Below are 20440 nucleotides of genomic sequence, written 5' to 3'. Positions count from 1 at the left end.
TCATGATATTAAGTGGACAACTTACAATTTCTAGGTCACAATGTAAGCTGTAGCAGGAGGCAGGCAGATGAAGATAAGACAAAATAAATTTAGAGGCCCAAGAGATAGTACAATGGATAAGGCACTTGTCTTGCACACAGCCTACCCAAATTCAATCCCTGGTAACCACATATGTTCCTTGAATAGAGCCAGTAGTGATCATTGAGCACAAAGCCAGGAGTAAGACCTGAACACCATCAGTTGTAGCCCCCAAATGACTAACAAAAAAAGACAAAATCAGTTTAATTCTATTTTATCCAAATAAAAAATGTGAATGTCTTCCACATTGGTTGGGATTCATAGAGCCAATGAATAAATGGGAGTTGGTTTAATCAACAATATTAAATGTTAAGGTTGAAATATCTATGAAACCTTGACCTTAGTCAGTGTCATAATCTAATCCAACAGGTACGACATTTAAAGCACAGATACTATGGCTCAACCCTGCATTTACTTAGTAGAATCTGGGGCCTCGCACTGTAAGGTACACCTGGAAATTATTATGCCTACCAAAGTTTGAAAACACTATTGTGGAATATGATTTTGTAGGAAACAGTTACTCAGAAACCTATTACATTTATCTGAAATTGAAGCCAGGACTTAGGGGGAGAAATGTTCCACTGAAGCTCTACATAAATCTATGTATCACTCAGTCCCCTTTGTCTTGAGTGGAACTGAAATAAAAATTTAGCCTTGAGGAATCATTAGTGTAGTTCCGATGAATCAAAGGACACACCCATTACTCCTTGGAACAGTGAGTTGGATGCTCAAAGCTATTTTTTACAAGAGCCCTTTTGTTATATTTCTCTGCTTATTTTGAAATTAGCATTAGCAAGACTAAGTTTCCACTGTTTCCTTTATTATAGTTGAAACTTAAGACAATAGTCAGAGGCAATTCCAAAGTTCATTTACTGAAAAGAAAATATTAATTCAGAGCACTTATTGGGGCATCTTCAGTGCCAACCAAGTGAAGAAACGGATTTACTAATGCTTCTTAAGTCATACTGGTGGTGTTGGAACACAAAATGGTTGAAACAACTGCATTTACAACTTTGTAAACACAGTGATTTAAATAAAAATCAATAAAAAGAAAAAGTGCTTCCTAATCACAAATAATATTTAGTGTCAGAACAGAAATCTCATGAAATTATCTTGTTACTAAAGCTTAGGCCCAATACTTGGGAACATCTACATCCTTATTTTCTCATAGGTTGACTTTTGCCATGAACTTGAAAGATCTATCTGGTATGGAAGCTAAAGACATAAGCATAAGGCTTCTTAAACTCTGGAAAAGTAGGTGAAAAGCTTTGGTCTTTAGAAAAATCTGGAATTGTATCACTGGGACATTACATGCAGAGCCCTGGTAGCCAGAAACTCAAAGACAACCCTGTTATCTCATAACACATGACTCCAGAGCCATGAATGTACTTCCAATGGCTCAGGATTCTTTCTATTGGAGCAATGGTTCTCTAACCTTACATACGCCATCTTCAAGTTCTTCTGGAGGCAGGTCAGGGTTTCTTTCCACATGGAGGTTCCAACGATCGAGCTGTACAATTGTCCCGTCTTCTACTTGGCAAAGGATCTTAGAAACAGGTTCATCTGTGTAGCCCTGAGGAATCAAAGAACACAGCCACTGATGTCTGGAGTAGCACACTGTCATCAGGGCTATTGCCTACAAGGATGTGTCCCCCTGCTAGAGCTCTTCATAGCAGAATTAGCAAAACTAAGAGACCACACTGTTTGCTGGAGGTACTTAGAATTTAAGACAACAGTGATAGGCTATGTATACAGAAATGCTAGTCTTAGCAGGTATGAGCTTAAAAATAATTTTTCCAGCACCAGACACCAAGAACTACTGGTCTGTCATGTTGGATTATGAAGGGCCATGATGAAACGCTACATTTTAGGAATCACAACAGGACTCTGTAGGGTTTTACTGGCAGAATTGAGGGATAAACAGGACTTGTAGAAAAGAGGGCATCATTGGATAGACAATTTGTTCTATTAACAGTCCATCTCAATCACCTCTCCTTAAGCTTGGAACAGGACACAATGTCTTCCATATCATAAAGCAAGCAACTTCTTAGGAATTTCTCTGTTAGGGAGTTACCTACCCTTTGAGGATTCATTATTAACACCATGATTATTGAAGATGTTGACATCATTGATCTGAATCATAGGATGTCAAATTAACACTGGCAGTATACTGGTTGCTTCAGATAAATATTTCATTATTTATACTATACTTACTTAAAACAAAAAGCTATAGCTGGTCAATTAAACTGAGATCTGGAAATAACTTTCACCTACGGGAAGTGAACTGAAACAAACTTCTAATTATCATATGCAAGGTCTGAAGATGACTTTCAAGAAAGCCAGTCCAATTGATGATTTCATACTAGCAGATAAAAAGCTGGTGAAGTTCATATACTTGGATATAGTACCTTCTTTTGATCTCAGTACTACTAAAAACACGGCTGTTACAGAAGATCTGTGTTCATTAATTCTGCTTTCCTGAAGCTGGCTCCATGCTAGAGAGACCATCAGTTTCCTCTTCTGATGAGATCATGATGATACTGACCAGAAAAATCAAATGTCCAACAAATTTCTCCCAAAGGAAAACTATAAATCGGAACCAGATTTGCTATTCTGCCCAAAGCTTCAAGTCAGATTCAACTGAAGTCTTCCTAAGATTTGTATACTAACACTTGAAGCCCATTCACCCAAACCAGATAGTCCCAGGCTGTGTTTTAATCCTCTCCTCTTTGTTTTCTACTTCAAACTTTCCCTTCTCCTCCTGCTGACTGTTAAGCTTCACTGCATGGGATGAGCTGGTAAAATGATGGTGCCTGGGGATGCTGATTCACAAATCTAACATTTTTTGCCCTAATGAAGTATATTCTCCTGCAGTCTGAACAGGTGTGGATCTGGGGACCCTGTTGCTGGATGACATGGCAGCCCCCCTGCCCCCAAGAGCAGATCTTACCCCTCCCCAGTTGAGAGTTCGAGCCAGGTCATTCCCAGTTCCCAGAGGAAGGACCCCAACCGGAGGCTGAGGGCTCAGCTGCAGTTCATCCAGGATAGAGAGGATCCACCCCACCTACGAGCATATGGGGGCCAGAAGAGAGAGAAGAAAGAGATAAGTTACAGAGAAGACAGCCCGAGTGGAGGAGGTGGCGGCCGAAGCTCCAGGGACTGGCTTCCTCTCACTTTCAAACATACGTTTTAATCTCATGGCCAGGAAACAGAAAAGGTCAGTTAGTTCAGGTGGTTTCCAAATGGCTTAGAAGGAAAGGATCCTTTCGATGCATGGTCTATCTTAGAAGCAAAAAAAAAAAAAAAAAAAAAAAAAAAAACCATGGAAAAATAAAAGTAGAGATTGGCTTTAACATTTAGGAAAGTTTCAAATTGAGCTAGGTCTGTAATATAGGGCATGGGAGAGATTCTAAGACTCCAAGTCAGACTGCGTCAGACTGAATTTCAAGTCCGTTTCAGACTGGCTCTGTAATCTTGATGAAATTGTTCAACCTCACTGACTCATTTACCTGATTTTCAAAATGGAGATAATAATACTTACTTCATAAGATTGTTTATAAACCAAATCAAAATGTATATGAAGTTCTTAATAAGGTGCTTGGTCTATGCAGGTACTCATTAAATGGTTAGCCTCCATGGTATCATCTTAGAAATTAGTAGTGTTTTGCTAAATGTCCCTATATTTCCCTTAATGAAACATTATGGAAACATAATTATGGATGACGAACCTCCTGGTTCCTATTACACAACTAGACAGAAAATAGATACTTTTTTGCTAGGATCATATTCATATTTCATATTTTTAGTTAAATAAAATTTAGGGTTTAGTCTTATTATGGCTTTTTTAGAAGAGTTACCGCAAACTAGGAAATAATAAGAAATATTCATATCCTTATAATGTCGTCCAGTTTCACAGGCCTATCTAAGAACTGTTTAACAATAAGCAATGATTTCTATCCTGTAGAAAAGCAAATGTCAAGATTACTGTAAAAGATAATGGTTTTATTCCTCCATGAGCATTACACAACTTTTGTCAAATGCAGAAAAAAAATTTTAGGGCTTGGAGCAGTATACAGCAAATAGGGTGATTTCTGGCACATGGCTGGCCCAGATGCCTGGCACCCCATCTGGTCTCCCGAGCCTGCCAAGAGTGATCTATGGGTGCAGAGCCAGGAGTAAGCCCTGTGCACTGATGGGTGTGGCCCCTCAAAAAACAAAACAAAACAAAACACAAAAATCAGTTATTTCAGTATTAATTTCATAATCATTTTCTTTTACTATTCCAACAGTTTTGTCATCTTGCTGCTTCCTTCGGTAAGTTGCTAAACAATGCATTCGTTTCATTCTATGAAACCTGCTTCTTAAATTTGGAAAGAATACCTTACATTACATTTACTACACAGTATTCAACATAAAACTGCCTAGTTTCTATTTTTGAAACAAACAAACTCTGTACTCCCGTTGTTCATCGATTTTTTGCTCAAGCGGGCCCATTAACGTCTCCATTGTGAGACTTCTTGTTACTGTGTTTGGCATATCGAATACATCACGGGGAGCTTGCCAGGCTTTGCCATGTGGGCAAGATACTCTTGGTAGCTTGCCGGGCTCTCCGAGAGGGGTGGAGGAATCGAACCCGGCTCGGCCGGGCTGGCTGCACGCAAGGCAAACACCCTACTGCTGTGCTTTCGCTCCAGACCCATGTTTGAAATAAAAAACTTATTCTTTGGCTTTCAGGTGGGGTGACAGGTAGGCCACATGACCAGTGGTGCTCAGAGGCTATTCCTGGCTTTGTGCTCAGACGTGACCCCTGGTGGTGCTTGGGGGATCATATGTGATGCTGGGGATCAAACCAGGGCTACCTCCATGCAAAGCAACTGCCCTACCTCTTATTTCTCCAGCTCTGAAACAAACAAATGAGCAAGGCTGAGCTGTAGGCATGGGAGAATACCTGCTCTCAAGAAATCAACAATAACAAGAATACTGATTGCCTTTTGTATGGTCCTGGAGCAAAATTCTCTCACAAATTATCTTATTATACTTTAAAAACAGCTCCGTGCGCTAGGTAGGATTTTTATCTCACTTCTTTATACAGAAGTCGGAGAGTTTGGAAGGTTCGGGGGTCTTTTAGCACACATCCATGGAGTGGGGCTGGCGTTTGAAAGTGAAGGATGTGTGGCACGAGAACAAGCTCTTTGCCACTCGTCGGCAAGCGGCTTTTAAATAAAGAAACACACTTTGTGACATCTGCACTTGTTTGTTCATTGCAGCACTCTTTGCAATAGCCAGAATCTGGAAAAAACCTGAGTGCCCGAGAACAGATGACTGATTAAAGAAACTTTGGTACATTTACACTATGGAGTACTATGTAGCTGTTAGAAAAGATGAAGTCATGAAATTTACATACAAGTGGTACTACATGGAAAGTATCATGTTAAGTGAAATGAGTCAGAAAGAGAGGGACAGACTTAGAAAGATTGCATTCATCTGGGGAACATAAAGTAACAAAATAGGAGACTAACACCCAAGAGTGGCCGAGATTAGCACCAGGAGGTTTGCTTCATGGCTTGGAGGCCAGCCACACATTCTAGGGGAAAAGGGAGCTCAGATAGAGAAGGGAGCACCCAAATAAAGGGTGTTGGGAGGATGCTCCCAGGATGAGAGAAGCATGCTGAAAGTAGACTATAGATCAAACATGGTTGCCACTCAATGCCTCTTTTGCAAACCACAACACCCAAAAGGAGAGAGAGAAAACAAAAGGGAATGCCCTGCCACAGAGGCAGGGTGGAATGGGGGGGGAGGGATACTGGGACCCGTGGTGGTAGAAAATGGGCACTGGTAGAGGGATGGGTATTTGATCATTGTATAATTGAAATCCAAACACAAAAAATTGTACATCTACGACTGTACCTCATGGTGTTTCACTAATAAAAATTAAAAAGAAAATAAAAAGAAACACACTTCATTCTGACCATCCTGGAGACAGTGGACAGACTTTTAAAATCTGTGGAGCACTGGAAAAACCCTGGACTTACTTAATCAAATCCAGACACTTTGCTGATTGATTATCTGAGATGCAGAGAGGCTGTGTGATCGCTGCAGACTAAATCATTAGACGTGGCAGAGTAGGGACCATATGGAGTCCCAGGGCTAGGAGCTCAGAACGCTTTCTCTTCCACAGTGATCACAAGCCAAACTATAAAACTCTCTTGGGTGATAGGAAGCCTAAAGTTGTGTTTGCCTTCTATAAAGGCAGAGCACAACATCTCCCAAGGTACTACATCACAACTCCAGACTTATAAGGGTATACAAGCCACAAGAAAACACAGTGCCCGAGGGAAAAATAGCTCTGGTGATGGTGCTGGTTGTAGTTCCTATTTTAAAAGCACACACGCAGTACAAAGTGGTACCTCAACATACTACAAGAAAGACGTTAAAAGTTCACTTACAGTTATGTGAAAACTCAAAAATACCAAGGATCAGGGATTGATGAACAAAAAATATATAAAGTACCATTGAGTACTAGACTCTGCCAGCAATGCAATGTAATTTGTGGAGATCTAACTCAAACCTGTGCAGAGAAGAAACAAAGGTCATGTCTAAGAAACGGCCATTCATCCCACAAGGTATTCTATTCATTTCGCCTCTTCCTTTTTCCTTTCTCCTCCTCCTCCTCTGTCTCCTCCTCCTCCTTCTCCTCCTTGTTCTCCTCCTCCTTCTTCTGCTTCTTCTCCCTTCCTTCTCCTCCTCCTCCTTTTGCTTCTCCTCCTCCTTCTTTTTCTCCTTCTCTTCCCTCTCTTCTTCCTCCTTCTTTGTCCTCCTCCTCCTCCTCCTCCTCTTCTTCTTCTTCTTCTTCTTCTTCTTCTTCTTCTTCTTCTTCTTCTTCTTCTTCTTCTTCCTCCTTCTCCTCCTCCTCCTTCTCCTCCTCCTTCTCCTCCTCCTCCTCCTCTTTTTTTCTTTTCTTTTTTTTTTTGGTGAACCATACCTAGTAGCACTCAGGGATCACTCCTAGTGGGGCTCAAAGGACCATGTGGGGTGGGGTGCCAGGAATCAAGTTTCAGTGAGTGATATGCAAGGCAAGAGCCCTACCCACCCACTGCTTTATCTCTCTAGACCCATTTTATTTTCTTATAGGTATATTTGAACTAGAAATGTTCTTAAATGTAATTGAAATAGATCTCTGTTTTTCTGGTTAAAACAAATCACATCATCAATTCATGGTTTCACTGCTCCATTCCACTCTAGGCACAACAATAATATCAAAATTTAAAAATCTTCACAGGCCCTTGTCAGATGTGTATTCGGTGAATATCCTTTCCCATTCTGTAGACTGTCTTTGTATTTTGGTCACTGTTTCTTTGGAGGTGCAGAAGCTTCTTAGTTTAAGATAGTCCCATTTATCTATCTCTGTTTTCACTTGCTCGGCCAGTGGCGTGGCATCTTTGAAGATACCATTAGCTTCAATGTCATCTGACAAGGGGTTGATATCCAGGATATACAAAATACTGGTTAAACTCCACAAGAAGAAAACATCCAACCCCATCCAAAAATGGGGCAATGAAATGAACAGAAACTTTCTCAAAGAAGAAATCCGAATGGCAAAAAAGCACATGAGAAAATGCTCTACATCATTAATCATCAGGGAGATGCAGATCAAAACCACAATGAGATACCATCTCACACCTCAGAGACTGGCCCAAATTCAAAAGAACAAAAGCAACCGATGCTGGCGTGGATGTGGCGAGAAAGGGACACTCCTTCACTGTTGGTGGGAATGTCCACTTGTTCAGCCCTTCTGGAAAACAGTATGGACGATTCTCAAAAAATTAGAAATTGAGCTCCCATTTGACCCAGCAATACCACTCCTGGGAATATATCCCAGAGAGGCAAAAATGTATAGTCGAAGTGACATCTGCACTTGTTTGTTCATTGCAGCCCTCTTTACAATAGCCAGAAACTGGAAGAAACCTGAATGCCCAAGAACAGATGACTGGTTAAAGAAACTTTGGTACATCTACACAATGGAGTACTATGTAGCTCTTAGAAAAGATGAAGTCATGAAATTTACATACAAGTGGTACAATATGGAAAGTATCATGCTAAGCGAAATGAGTCAGAAAGAGAGGGATAGACATAGAAAGATTGCATTCATCTGGGGGATATAAAGTAACAAAGTATGAGATTAATACCCAAGAATAGCTGAGATCAGCACCAGGAGGATTACTCCATAACTTAGAGGCCAGCCGGGTATCCTAGAGGAAAGGGCTATTCAGATAGAGAAGGGAGCACCAAATAAAGGATGTTTGGAGGATCCTCCCAGGAGGGGAGATGCATGTCGAAAGTAGACTATGGACTGAACATGTTTGCCACTCAATGCCTCTTTTGCAGACCACAACACCCAAAAGGAGAGAGAGAACACAGGGGATTGCCCTGCCACAGAGACGGGGGGATGGGGGGATGGGGGTGGGAGGGATATTATCCATGGTGGTGGAAAATGGGCACTGGTGGAGGGATGGGTATCTGATCATTGTATAATTGAAACCAAAGCACAAAAAATTGTAAATCTACAACTTTAAAAAAAATAAAATAAAATAAAGGGGGAAAAAAAAAAAATGAAAAAAAAAAAAAAAAAAAAAATCTTCACAGGCCATGATCAAACAAAACAAAAGCAGAAGTCAGGGGATTGGCTTCTATCCGATAACAGAAAGTGAGATATCGCCTCCTGCTGGCATGAGGCTGTACTGCAATCAGCTCTCACAAATATACTGGTCCCAGAGGGGATAAATATATTGTCTCCTTTCCCTAACAATCAATTAACCAAATATTTAATTTTCCTGAGTGCAAGCAGATAATCATAGTATTTAATCATTAATTAACCCTTAGAGTCAGCTAATGCCTCCTACTTTCAGAGCAAAGATTCTCTCTCTTTTTTTTTTCCCTGAAGAACATGAGACAGGGGCCAGAGCTATAGTACAAAAGGGAGAATGTTTTTGCCTTGCACACAGCTGATCCAAGTTTGATACCCCGCATCCCGTATGGTCCCCTGATCATGACCAGGAGTAACTCCTAAGTACAGAGCCAGGAGTTATCCCTGAGCCTTGCCAGGTATGACCCAAAAAGACCAAAGAGAGGGAGAAGAGAGAGAGAGAGAGAGAGAGAGAGAGAGAGAGAGAGAGAGAGAGAGAAAGACAGACAGAGAGATGATGAGAGAGACAGAGAGAGATATGTGAGAGAGAGAGATGAGAGAGGAAAAACAGTGCTGGCTGATAGGGAATGTATTTTCCTTTATACATTTTCCTGGATATTTCTCCTTGTTCTAAAGCTACATCATCCCTCCCCAGTAACCATCTTCCTCATGAGACAGCACAATTGATGGCAGCATCTAGGCAGGACTCAGGGTCTGGAGTCAGCCCAGCCGTGCTTACAGACCAGCCCCCCATCACAAGTTGGCTGGGAGGGTGTAGGCAACCTTACCCTTCATGATCCCCCCGCCTCCTCCCCCCTCCAACCACAAATCAAGGATCATAATAGCCCTGCCTCCTCGAGCTTACTCTTTTTTGGTTTAGTTATGTTTTTGTTTTTGAGACACGTTCAGCAGTGCCCAGGGCTTACTCTCCTGGCTCTGCTTTCTGGGATCACGCCTGGTGGGGCTAGGAGGACCATATGGGATGCTGGGGTTTAGAACCCTACCTGGCTGCATGCGCACCAAGTGCCTTCTCACTGCCCTATCATCCAGGCCCCTCCTCGAGCTTTTCTCATCAATTAAATAAAGTGCAGGTGTGGCGTGTGCCCAACAGATAGGAAATGCTAAATGAACGTTAGCCGCGGTGACGAGGCTGTTTTTGCCCTTGTTCATTCTTCACTTTTACAAAGGCCAGTTTCCTGGAAACAGCCTGTCCTCCTCTGCAGATCTCCACTGCACTGCACCTCGAGTTGAAAGATCACTTCCTGCCTACATTTTTCTCTGTTAACCTTATGGATCCATGTCTGATATTGAGGTCTTTAATCCACTTTGATCTGACTTTTGTGCCTGGCATTAGACAAAGGTCAGAGTTCTTTTTTTTTTTTTTTTTTTGCAGATAGCTGTTCAGTTTTCCCAGTACCGCATGTTGAAGAGGCTTTCCTTGTTCCACTTCACGTTTCTTGCTCCTTTGTCAAAGATTAAGTGGTCATATATTTGGGGGTCTGTGACAGAATATTCAACTCTGTTCCATTGGTCTGCAGGTCTGTTTCTAGCCCAGTACCATGCTGTCTTAATTACTACTGCTTTGTAGTACAGTTTGAAGTGGGGGTGGGTGATGCCACCCATCTTCTTTTTCCCAAGGATTGCATTAGCTATTCATGGGGGTTTATTGCTCCATATGAATTTCAGGAGTGTTTTGTCTATTTCTTTGAAAAATGTCATGGGTATCCTGATAGGGACCCCATTGAATTTGTATAGTACTTTGGGCAGTATTGCCATTTTGATAATGTTAATCCTCCCTATCCATGAGCTCTCCGTGATATTGAAGCTAAAAGAATCTTTAAGGATGAAACAGCACTGACCATGCAAGTGGAAGCAACATAAACAAATGGGACTAAATCAAACTAAGAAGCTTCCGCACTTCAAAAGAAACAGTGACCAAAATACAGAAAGAGCCCACAGTATGGGAAACAATATTTACCCAATACCCATCTGATAAGGGATTAATATCCAGGATATATAAGACATCAGTAAAATTGTACAAGGAAAAAACCTCCAACTCCATCAAAACATGGGGAGAAGAAATGAACAGAAGTTTCCTCAAAAAAGAAATACAAATGGCCAAAAGGCACATGAAAAAATGCTCCACAGCGCTAGCCATCAGGGAGATGCAAATCAAAACAATGAGATGTCATCTCACACCACAGAGACTGGCACACATTCAAAAGAACAAAAGCAACCAGTGCTGGTGTGGATGTGGGGAAAAAGGGACACTCTTTTCACTGTTGCTGGGAATGAACACTAGTCCAGACTTTCTGATAAACAGTATGGACAGTCCTTCAAAAACTAGAAATTGAGCATATGACCCCGCAATACCACTTCTGGGAATATATCCCAAGGATGCCAAAAAGCACAGTAGAAATGCCATCTGTACCTATATTTTCATTGCAGCACTGTTCACAATAGCTAAAATCTGGAAAAAATCCAAGTGCCTTAGAACAGATGACTGGTTAGAGAAACTTTGGTACATCTATACAATGGAATGCTATGCAGCTGTCAGGAGAGATGAAGTCATGAACTTTGCTTATAAATGGATAGACATGGAGAGTAGCATGCAAAGTGAAATGAGTCAGGAAGAGGGACAGACACAGAAGGACTGTGCTCATTTGTGGAGTATAAAACAACATAACATGAGGCTGACACCTAAAGACAGTAGATACACAGGACAGGTAGATTGCTACATAGTTGGAAGCCTGTCTCATAAGCAAAGGGGAGCAGGCAACTGTAATAGAGAAGGGATCGCTAAGAAAATGATGGCTTGAGGAACCTGTTGGGATGGGAGATGTGTGCAGAAAGTAGGTAAAGGACCAAACATGATAACCTCTAGTGTCTGTATTGCAAACCATAATGCCCCAAAGTAGAGAGAGATTTTGGGGGATAATGTCTGCCATGGAGGCAAGAGGGTGGGAAAGGGGGAGTATACTGGGGATATTGGTGGTGGGGAATGTGCACTGGTGGAGGGATGGGTGTTTGATCATTGTGTGATTATAACTCAAACATGAAAGCTTCTATCTCATGGTGATTAAATAAAATTTTTTTAAAAATCACTTTTGCCTCTGATGGCCACTCAGTCCTGAAGGGTTTCTTCTGCAGACTGGCAGAAACAGCAAAGGCTGCTCTACACAGCACAGAACGCCCTGTGAGACATAAGAGTAAAAAACAAATGCCTTTCCCCATGGCTTGGAGGCCAGCCGCACATGCTAGGAGTAAAGGCAGCTCAGATAAAGAAGGGAGCACCAAACAAAGAGTGTTCCTGGGAAGATCCGCCCAGGATGGGAGATGAATGCTGAAAGTAGGCTATAGACCAAAAATGATTGCCACTAAATTCCTCTTTTGCAAACCACAGCACCCAAAAGGAGAGAGAGAACAAAAGGGAGTGCCCTGTCACAGAGGCAGGGTGGGATGGGGGGGATGGAGGGTGGGAGGGATATTGGGATCAGGGCAGTAGAAAATGGGCACTGGTGGAGGGATGGGTACTCAATCATTGTATAACTGAAACCCAAGCACAAAACTTTGCAAGGCTACAACTGTACCTCATGGTGTTTCACTAATAAAAATTTAAAAATAAATAAATTAATTAATTAATTAAAAACTTGCCTTTCTAACAACAACTAGAACCAGAAAAGATCCGGAGCCCTTTAGGGTGCAGAACTATTTAGACGCTCCTCGGGCCTCCAAGCTGCCATAAAGGAGGTTTTTTCTTTTACCTTCGCAAAAACCAGGGAGTTGCTCTTTGCTGCTGAAAGCAGACAGATGGCAGGCTTGGGGGCAGAGATGGGTTCACCCAGCACTCTGACAAGTTAATCAGTGCATGCACTGCAACATAAGGACACTGGGCACATTCTCCATCACAACACGGGGGCAAAAAAAAAAAGCAAACAAACATCTGGATAGACAAAACAAAATAAGTTTGCAGTTTGCTGAGTTCTCGTTCAGCTTAGTGGAAGGAAGGAAAAACAGGAGTGACGTGGGCGTTTGTCCCTGAGCTGAGCCATTCATCTGTGCTCCTGCCACAGCCGCGGGCCAATACTGCCACCACCTGTCCATGCTCCTCACTTGCTGCCATCAAACCCTTTCCCCAAATGGCATTTTGAGGAATTCTTTTCATTCTGTCATACAAGGACTGGAGAAGCAACTTGAAAGCGGAGAGGACAGGGAGAGAGGTTTTCTTTTGAACAGAGCAGACATATGTTACCTTCCTTCATGCCACACGCAGGCAGAAAAGTGAAGGAATCATGCACAGAGAAATCAAAGGAAGACGAGGGCCACGTTCCTGTCGCTGAAAGATCATCAAGATGCATTTGCGTCTGATGAATGGGTGTCCCTTTCTGTCACTGCACTATGAGTATTCCTTTTGATATTTTAATTTCCATGTGTCCTTAATAGTTTACAGAGTCATCGTGTGTTAAAAGCAATGGTTAAAATCAGCCCTAAAGAAACCCAGATAAAAGTCAAATGTGAGTTTTCTGAAAGGGATTGTAGATGGAGGCTGTTCGTTCATTCATCCATAGTGACTACTCCTGAGAGGAGACCAGGTGCGTCCTCTTCAGAGAGGCTGGAACACAGACAGTGGGGTCTTGTTTTAAAAAAGGAATATGAAGTGATAAGTCTGCCCTGTGAATGAAAGGGAAATGAGATTTTCTTCCTGGTATGGCTCTGGCAAGTCAGGGCATGGTGGTGCCCAGCTTTAAGACATATGAGCAGCTACCAATGGATCAGAACTGAAACCACAGTGAAAAATTTTCAGATGTATGAATGAACTCTATGACTATTGATTGGATGCATGAAGTGAAGCAAGGGAAGTTACACTTCAACAAACAGTTCTGGGAAAACTGGATAACCACTTTTTTAAAAAATGAAACTGGACCCTCGTCTCACATCAAACACAACAATTAATTCAAAGTGGATTCAAAATCCTGGACCAAAATTTATAAAAATACATTGAGAAAAAACAGAGGCAGAATTCTCCATGATATGGACTTGAAAAAGGTCTTTGAAGACCCGATTTCACTTATTTGCAAATATCATTATTTGCAAAAATAATGAAAGCAGAAATAAGGGACTGGGACCATGTGAAATGGAAAAGGATTTGCATGGCAAAAGAAACTCAGGCTAAATTAAAGAGACACCCAACTGACTGGGAGAAGGTATTCACACAGAGTTTCAGATAAAGGACCAATATCAAAACTATATAAAACATTCACAAAGCTCAGCAACCAAAAACCAACAACCTTATTTTCAAAAATGGGGAGAAGATAGGAACCAATGCTTCCATGAAGACATATAGATGGACAATAAGTATATGAACAGTAATTATTTTCATTTAGTATCAGGGAAACAAATCAAAATGACAATGACGTATCATCTCACACCAGTGAGAAACTGAAAACAACAATGTTGGCAGAGATGTGGTGAAAAGGAATCCTCACTCACTGTTGGTGGGAATGTCACCTGGTCCAGCATCTATGGCAAACAAGGTTTCTCAAAACAGTAGAAATGGAGGTCCCACTAGGTCCAGCTATTCCACTCCGAGGTATTGATCTCCAAACACAAAACCATTAATTTGTGAAGATATATGCACAACTCTGTACTACACTGCAGCTCTTAGTACAATAACCAGGATTTCATTTCATTTTTTCATTTCATCATCCTGTTAATCGTCGATTGCCTCGAGCAGGCCCCAGTAACGTCTCTTTCATCCCAGCCCTGAGATTATATTCACGGCTCTTTAGTAGAATGAGACCCATCATTGTTACTGGTATTTGGCATATTTGGTACGCCACGGGGAGTTTGCCAGACTCTGCCCTGTGGGCAGGCTACATTCGATAGCCTGCAAGTTTGTCCAAAGTAGGAATGAGATAATAAGATGTCATAAAAAAAAAAGTTCTGATAAGATGTCGCACGGCCGCAAATGCGGCCGCGCAGTTCCGGGATCTGGACTATAAACAATAACCAGGATATAGAACCAAAACAAAAGTCCAACAACGGATGAGTGAAGAAGTTGCAGTACATATACACAGTAGGATACTGTGCAGAGACTAGAAAAAAAATTATGTCATGCAGTTGGCAGCAACTGAGATGGAATTGGAGGGCATCATGCTGTGCAAAGTAGTCAGAAGCCAGAGTCAGAAGCACCTATTCAGGATGATCTCACTTATGTGTGGTATATCAAGACACAAATCAAGAGTATGGACAATATCAATTGATAATAAACTTGAATGCTGGGATACACACCTAAGACTGTCAGATTTGGGGTGGGGAGGGGCAGGAATGTGTTGTTTAGATGTAGTGTGGGAATGTAAGGGCACATTCTTAAGCACGAGACACGAGGGTAGTGTTAAGGGAGATAACAGTATGCACTAAACCCACCATTGGTAATCAACAAATAATGGGTGTATGGTTGGGGGAAGGAATGTTGGAAGCGTAATGGACATTTCAGTGGTGGACTTTGGCAGTAACTTTGGACATCAGTACCAGGAACTCGAACACTATTGTAACCTTAATTGCCTAACTATAATCATCTAAAACTTAAAATAACAACAAAAAATACATAACATCATCTAGAAAGCCCAGTGAACAAGAAATAGGCGCAAAGTAGGTGGCTAATAACAACGAACTCTGGGCTTTTAAAAATAACATTAACTTTGTTGAAGGTGGATCTGCTGCTCCAATCCAGTTCATTAAGGTCAAGAGCAAGACCGTTAGGGGTCAAGTTCCAGGTCCAGGAGCCATAAAGATGGCTGCCTGGGTCTTTCTCCATCTCCATCACACGCACTTCAGTAGGAAAGCAGGGTGAGGACCACAGAGGCTGGTTGGGTGAGGACCTGGCCATGGAAGGAAAAGTTGCCACATAATCACATGACCGGAAGGAAAAGGTGCCACATAATCACATGACCAGTGGCTATTTCTAGTCTATAGGCAGAAGGATCTGAGGTGTTACTTGGGTCAGCTAAGTTCCCTCAGCCCAGAGATCAGAGAGAGGACCAAATGGCAACACCCACTGTGTGACCACCGCAGAATGATGCAAATCTCTTACAGAGAGACCAGACCAAGTGAGCCTCTGGAGAGACGCTGGCTCAGGTGGACACCAAACACTGAATAGTGGCTCATACAAACAACGAAATACATGCCAGTTTTTGAAGACAGTACCAATTGAGCATAAAATATCTCATGATTTTTATACCAATTGCTTGTTGACATGAGAATATTTTTTAGGTATCCTGGGTTAATTAAACATTAGAAAATAAATGCTGTCCATTTTATAAGGTTTTTTATTTTATTTCATTTTATTTTATTTTATTAGATCACCTTTGTGGGAGTACAAAAGGACATGATGTTGCAGGGCCTCCGGCTGTGAGGAAGCTCTAGCTGGCCCAGGACAAAAGGTGTCAAGGTGTCATCTGGCCAAGGGCCGGATGTTATCAGGATCCCACACGCCTTCTGGAAACTGGGAAAGTGACTTGCGTTGCATTTCCCTTGAACAGCAACTGTCTACACTAGTTAAAGTAACTGCTGAGAAGAACCCTAGCAGGGAACATGAACTTTTAGGGGGTCACAGAAATAGCTGTGGCACCACCTCTGCCACCTCCCTGGCAATAATGGGGTATTGGGAGCTAGTGCCCGGGGGGGGGGGCTGTGAGGCTGATATGTGTATCTTTATAACACAGAATTAAAGGAACCAACACGGAAGCCGAGAACTTTCTTTCTCCCAAATGAAAGCAAGACCTATATCTGTTAAGCGATACTTTATATACTTAAACTAATTTTATGAAGACTTATTATGTCCTTGCTCTAATTAATCCAAAATGTTTTATTTCAGATTTCTCTTGGAACCCTGTCACTGGAGTGATAGAATTCCGACAGCTGTCACTAAAGGCTGATTATGTCAAATACGTGTCTGGCTGACACGCCAGTTGCCTAAAGTCAGTAGTTTTCCCTTCAGGAATCTGTCTGGCTGCCTCTTCAAACTCTACCTCCACTCAAAATTGGAACTTACATACTCTAATAAAATTAAAAATATTAGTCACATTCTTTGATAAACGTTTCATCATCTACACGTATCTTTTGTAAAACTTAATCAAGGTGAAAGTTGCTTTTATATAATAAGGTACACAATCAACAATATTTTTATTTAGCTGACTGAATTGACAGCAGTTACTACTGACAAAAATAATATATTCAAAAGAATTTATCAACTCCAGGAGAAATATAACTACTTTCATTTTAGGAAAACCTACTGCAGAGATCCTAACTCTCAATTTTAGTGTTTTTATAAACTATATGGAAGGATGTGGAAACCAAAGTCAGAAAGAGAAAGCACTTATAACAAAATAAAAGTAGTACACAGTCATCTGTCCTCGGGCACGCAGCTTGTTTCCAGATTCTGGTTCTCGTGAACAATGCTGCAATGAACATACAGGTGCAGACGTCACTTCTACTGTGCTTTTTTGCATCCCAGGATCTGTATTGCAAACGATAATGCCCAAAAGTAGAGAGAGAGTAAGAGAGAAATTGTCTGCCATAGAGGCAGGTGGAGGGGTGAGATGAGCGGGGCGTGGAATACTGGGGATATTGATGGTGGAAAATGGGCACTGGTGGAGGGATGGGTGTTTGATCATTGTATGACTGAAACTGAAGGAAGACACTACTTCCACTACCCAGCCGTCGCCACACTCCAGGACGCTTTCTGGACCCGCGCGGCCGCAAGCGGCCGTGCGACACATCATAAGACACTAAATACCCATCTTCCGGAATTGTTGTACCATATTTGATAGGGTTCAAATATGGTAACACCTACAAGAGTGATTAGAGGTCGCCCCAAAAGCCTCTATCCCTCTCGGAAAGACTGGCAAGCTACCGAGAGTATTCCGCCCGCAAGGAAGAGCCTGGCAAGCTATCCGCTGTGTATTCGATATGCCAAAACCAGTAACTACAACTGGTCTCATTCACCTGACCCTGAAGGCTTCACTGACATGGCAGCACTGAGAAGGATGAGAAAGGAGAGGCCGACAAAATCTCAAGGCCGACGTAGGCTGCCACAACGAAGGAAGACAAAAATGATCGTCTGTACTTTCAATGCACGTACGCTAGCATCAGATGCATCCATCGAGGACCTGATGGTACAAGCGCGAATGATCAAGTACGACATCATTGGTCTGACCGAGACAAGAAGGCACGAATCTCACCATGCCGTTTTCGACACTGGAGAAGAATGGTTCCTCGGAACATGTGATAAAAGAGGTGTTGGAGGCGTCGGTGTCCTTGTCAACACAAACTTGGCCAAGAGCATTGATTCATTCGAATGCCTAACAACCCGAATCGGACGTTTACATTTGAATAGATGTGGCTCACTGCCTTAAGTTTCTATCTTCGTTGTCTATGCACCAACATCTCATTATGATGAAAGAGAAATCGAGAAGTTCTACATGGAGCTAGAGAAGTTCTATAAAGAAGACCACACCTTCTACAAGATCATTGTGGGTGATTTTAATGCCAAGATAGGACCGAGAAGATCAGCTGAAGAACATCACATCGGGACCCATGGCCTAGAATGGAACGAACAGGGTGAGAGACTGTCTGAGTTCATCATGTCGACCAAGACCATTCATGGTAACTCACAGTTCCAGAAGGCAGAATCTAAATGATGGACATGGGAGTCTCCCAGTGGACGATTCCACAATGAAATAGACCACATCATATTCAATCGACGGTTTTGCCTGACTGATGTCGCTGTTGTCCCAAAATTTCGAAGACCACTGTCTCTTCGTGCAAAATTCTACTTCACAGAGCGGGGAGAAAGGGCTGCAAAGTTCAAAAAGAGAACTCCCAGAATGACCACCAACTGGGAACTCTTTGGTACTATTGCGGCAACATGGGAAGATGCCATTGTTGACAACATTGATGAGGAATACGATCGACTGGTTCAGCACCTCCATGAATGTGCGAGGAACGCCAAGAGAGAGATAGCCACAAAAAATCGCCTATCTTCGAAAACTCTTGAGCTAATTCGCCAGCGTGGTTTGGCGCATGCCTCAGGCAACCGCAAGCTTACGTCCAAGCTCGCAAAGCAGTGCAGAGATGCAATCAAGGAAGACCTCAAAGAGAGAAGAGCAGAAGTACTGGTAGATGTGGCAGAAGCCAGGAAAAGTATTCATAACGCCCGCCTGTCCTTCACCAACTATAAGACCAAGATGACTGCCCTCCGATGTCCTGATGGATCCATCACATCTTCCAGAACGGCAATGGAGAAGATTATCCATGACTTCTACTCAAATCTCTTCAATAGCCATGTCCACTTGCCGACATACCAAATTCCACAGGATGGATATGTCGTTCCCAATGTTCTCCCTTCCGAAATCCGACACACCATTTCGTCGGTAAAGAAACAAACAGCACCCGGCCCAGACAAGGTCAGACCTGAACACCTGAAGAACCTGCCGTCAGTACTCATCAATACACTGGCTCGGCTCTTCACTCGCTACCTGTCTGAATGCAAGGTTCTGTCCCAATGGAAAACCAGCAGGACCGTACTACTGTTCAAGAAGGGAGACATCCATGACATTGGCAACTATCGCCCGATCTGCCTATTGTCTGTCATCTACAAGTTGTTCACTCGAGTCATCCTAAATAGGATTGGCAGAACACTAGATGAAGGACAACCATGCGAGCAAGCCGGGTTCCGCAAAGGATTCAGCACCATCGACCATATCCACACGATAACCAAACTCATTGAGGTTTCTCGGGAGTTCAAGATGCCGCTCTGTTTAACGTTCATTGATTTAAAGAAGGCCTTTGATTCTGTTGAGATGGAAGCGGTCATTGAAGCCCTAGCCAATCAGGGCATTCAAGCCCAATACAACAAGATCCTCCGTGAGCTGTATTGCAGATTCACTACCAGGATCTCACCATTCTACAAAGAAGTGATCGTTGATGTCAAGAGAGGGGTGCGACAGGGTGATACCATTTCACCGAAACTCTTCAGTGCCACCCTCGAGAACCTCATGCGACGACTGGAATGGGAAGGAATGAGAGTGAAGATAGATGGTCGGCAATTACACCACCTCCGCTTTGCTGATGACATTGTTTTAATAACACCAAACATCAGCCAAGCTGCACAAATGCTGGCCGACTTTGACCGTGAGTGTGGAAAGGTAGGACTACAGCTGAATCTTATGAAGACAATGTTTATGAGAAACAGCCTTGTTCCTGATGCCCCATTCGCTCTCAACGGAACGACCATCTCCGAATGCAACAGCTATGTGTACCTAGGTCGAGAGGTCAACATGGCAAATGACCTGGCACCCGAGCTGCGCAGGAGGAAGAGAGCGGCTTGGAACGCCTTCAAGAACGTCGAAGAAATAGCTAAGAGGACGAAGAACCTCCGGCTCCGGGCACATCTCTTTGAGTCCACTGTTCTTCCTGCATTAACATATGCCTCAGAGACCTGGGCCCTACACAAACAAGATGAGAACGCTATTCAGGTCTCCCAAAGAAGAATAGAAAGAGCTATGCTTGGAATATCACGTTTCACTCAAATGAGAGAAAGAATCCGGAGTTCTGACATCCGTCGCCTATCAAGAATCAGGGACGCTGTCTCATTTGCCAAGGTGTCGAAAATCAGAT

At 42.5% G+C, this 20440-nt stretch overlaps 1 protein-coding gene across 9 annotated transcripts in view; it reads right to left on the bottom strand.

Moving 5' to 3' along the window:
* The window catches only part of DGKI (diacylglycerol kinase iota), a 512024-nt gene that overhangs the window by 215656 nt on the left and 275928 nt on the right, over positions 1-20440 (bottom strand). For all 9 annotated transcript variants that reach the window (XM_056123879.1, XM_056123870.1, XM_056123875.1 and 6 more), the window contains 2 exons: positions 3029-3142; positions 1514-1651 (listed from right to left, as the gene is read on the bottom strand). In XM_056123879.1, the coding sequence (XP_055979854.1) occupies positions 1514-1651; positions 3029-3142 (252 nt within the window). The remainder of the gene's footprint in view (positions 1-1513; positions 1652-3028; positions 3143-20440) is intronic.

The sequence above is a fragment of the Sorex fumeus genome, unplaced genomic scaffold (assembly GCF_029834395.1).
Source record: "Sorex fumeus unplaced genomic scaffold, SorFum_2.1 ptg000048l, whole genome shotgun sequence".
Lineage (NCBI taxonomy): Eukaryota > Metazoa > Chordata > Mammalia > Eulipotyphla > Soricidae > Sorex > Sorex fumeus.
This window is presented reverse-complemented; position numbering and strand designations above follow the sequence as displayed.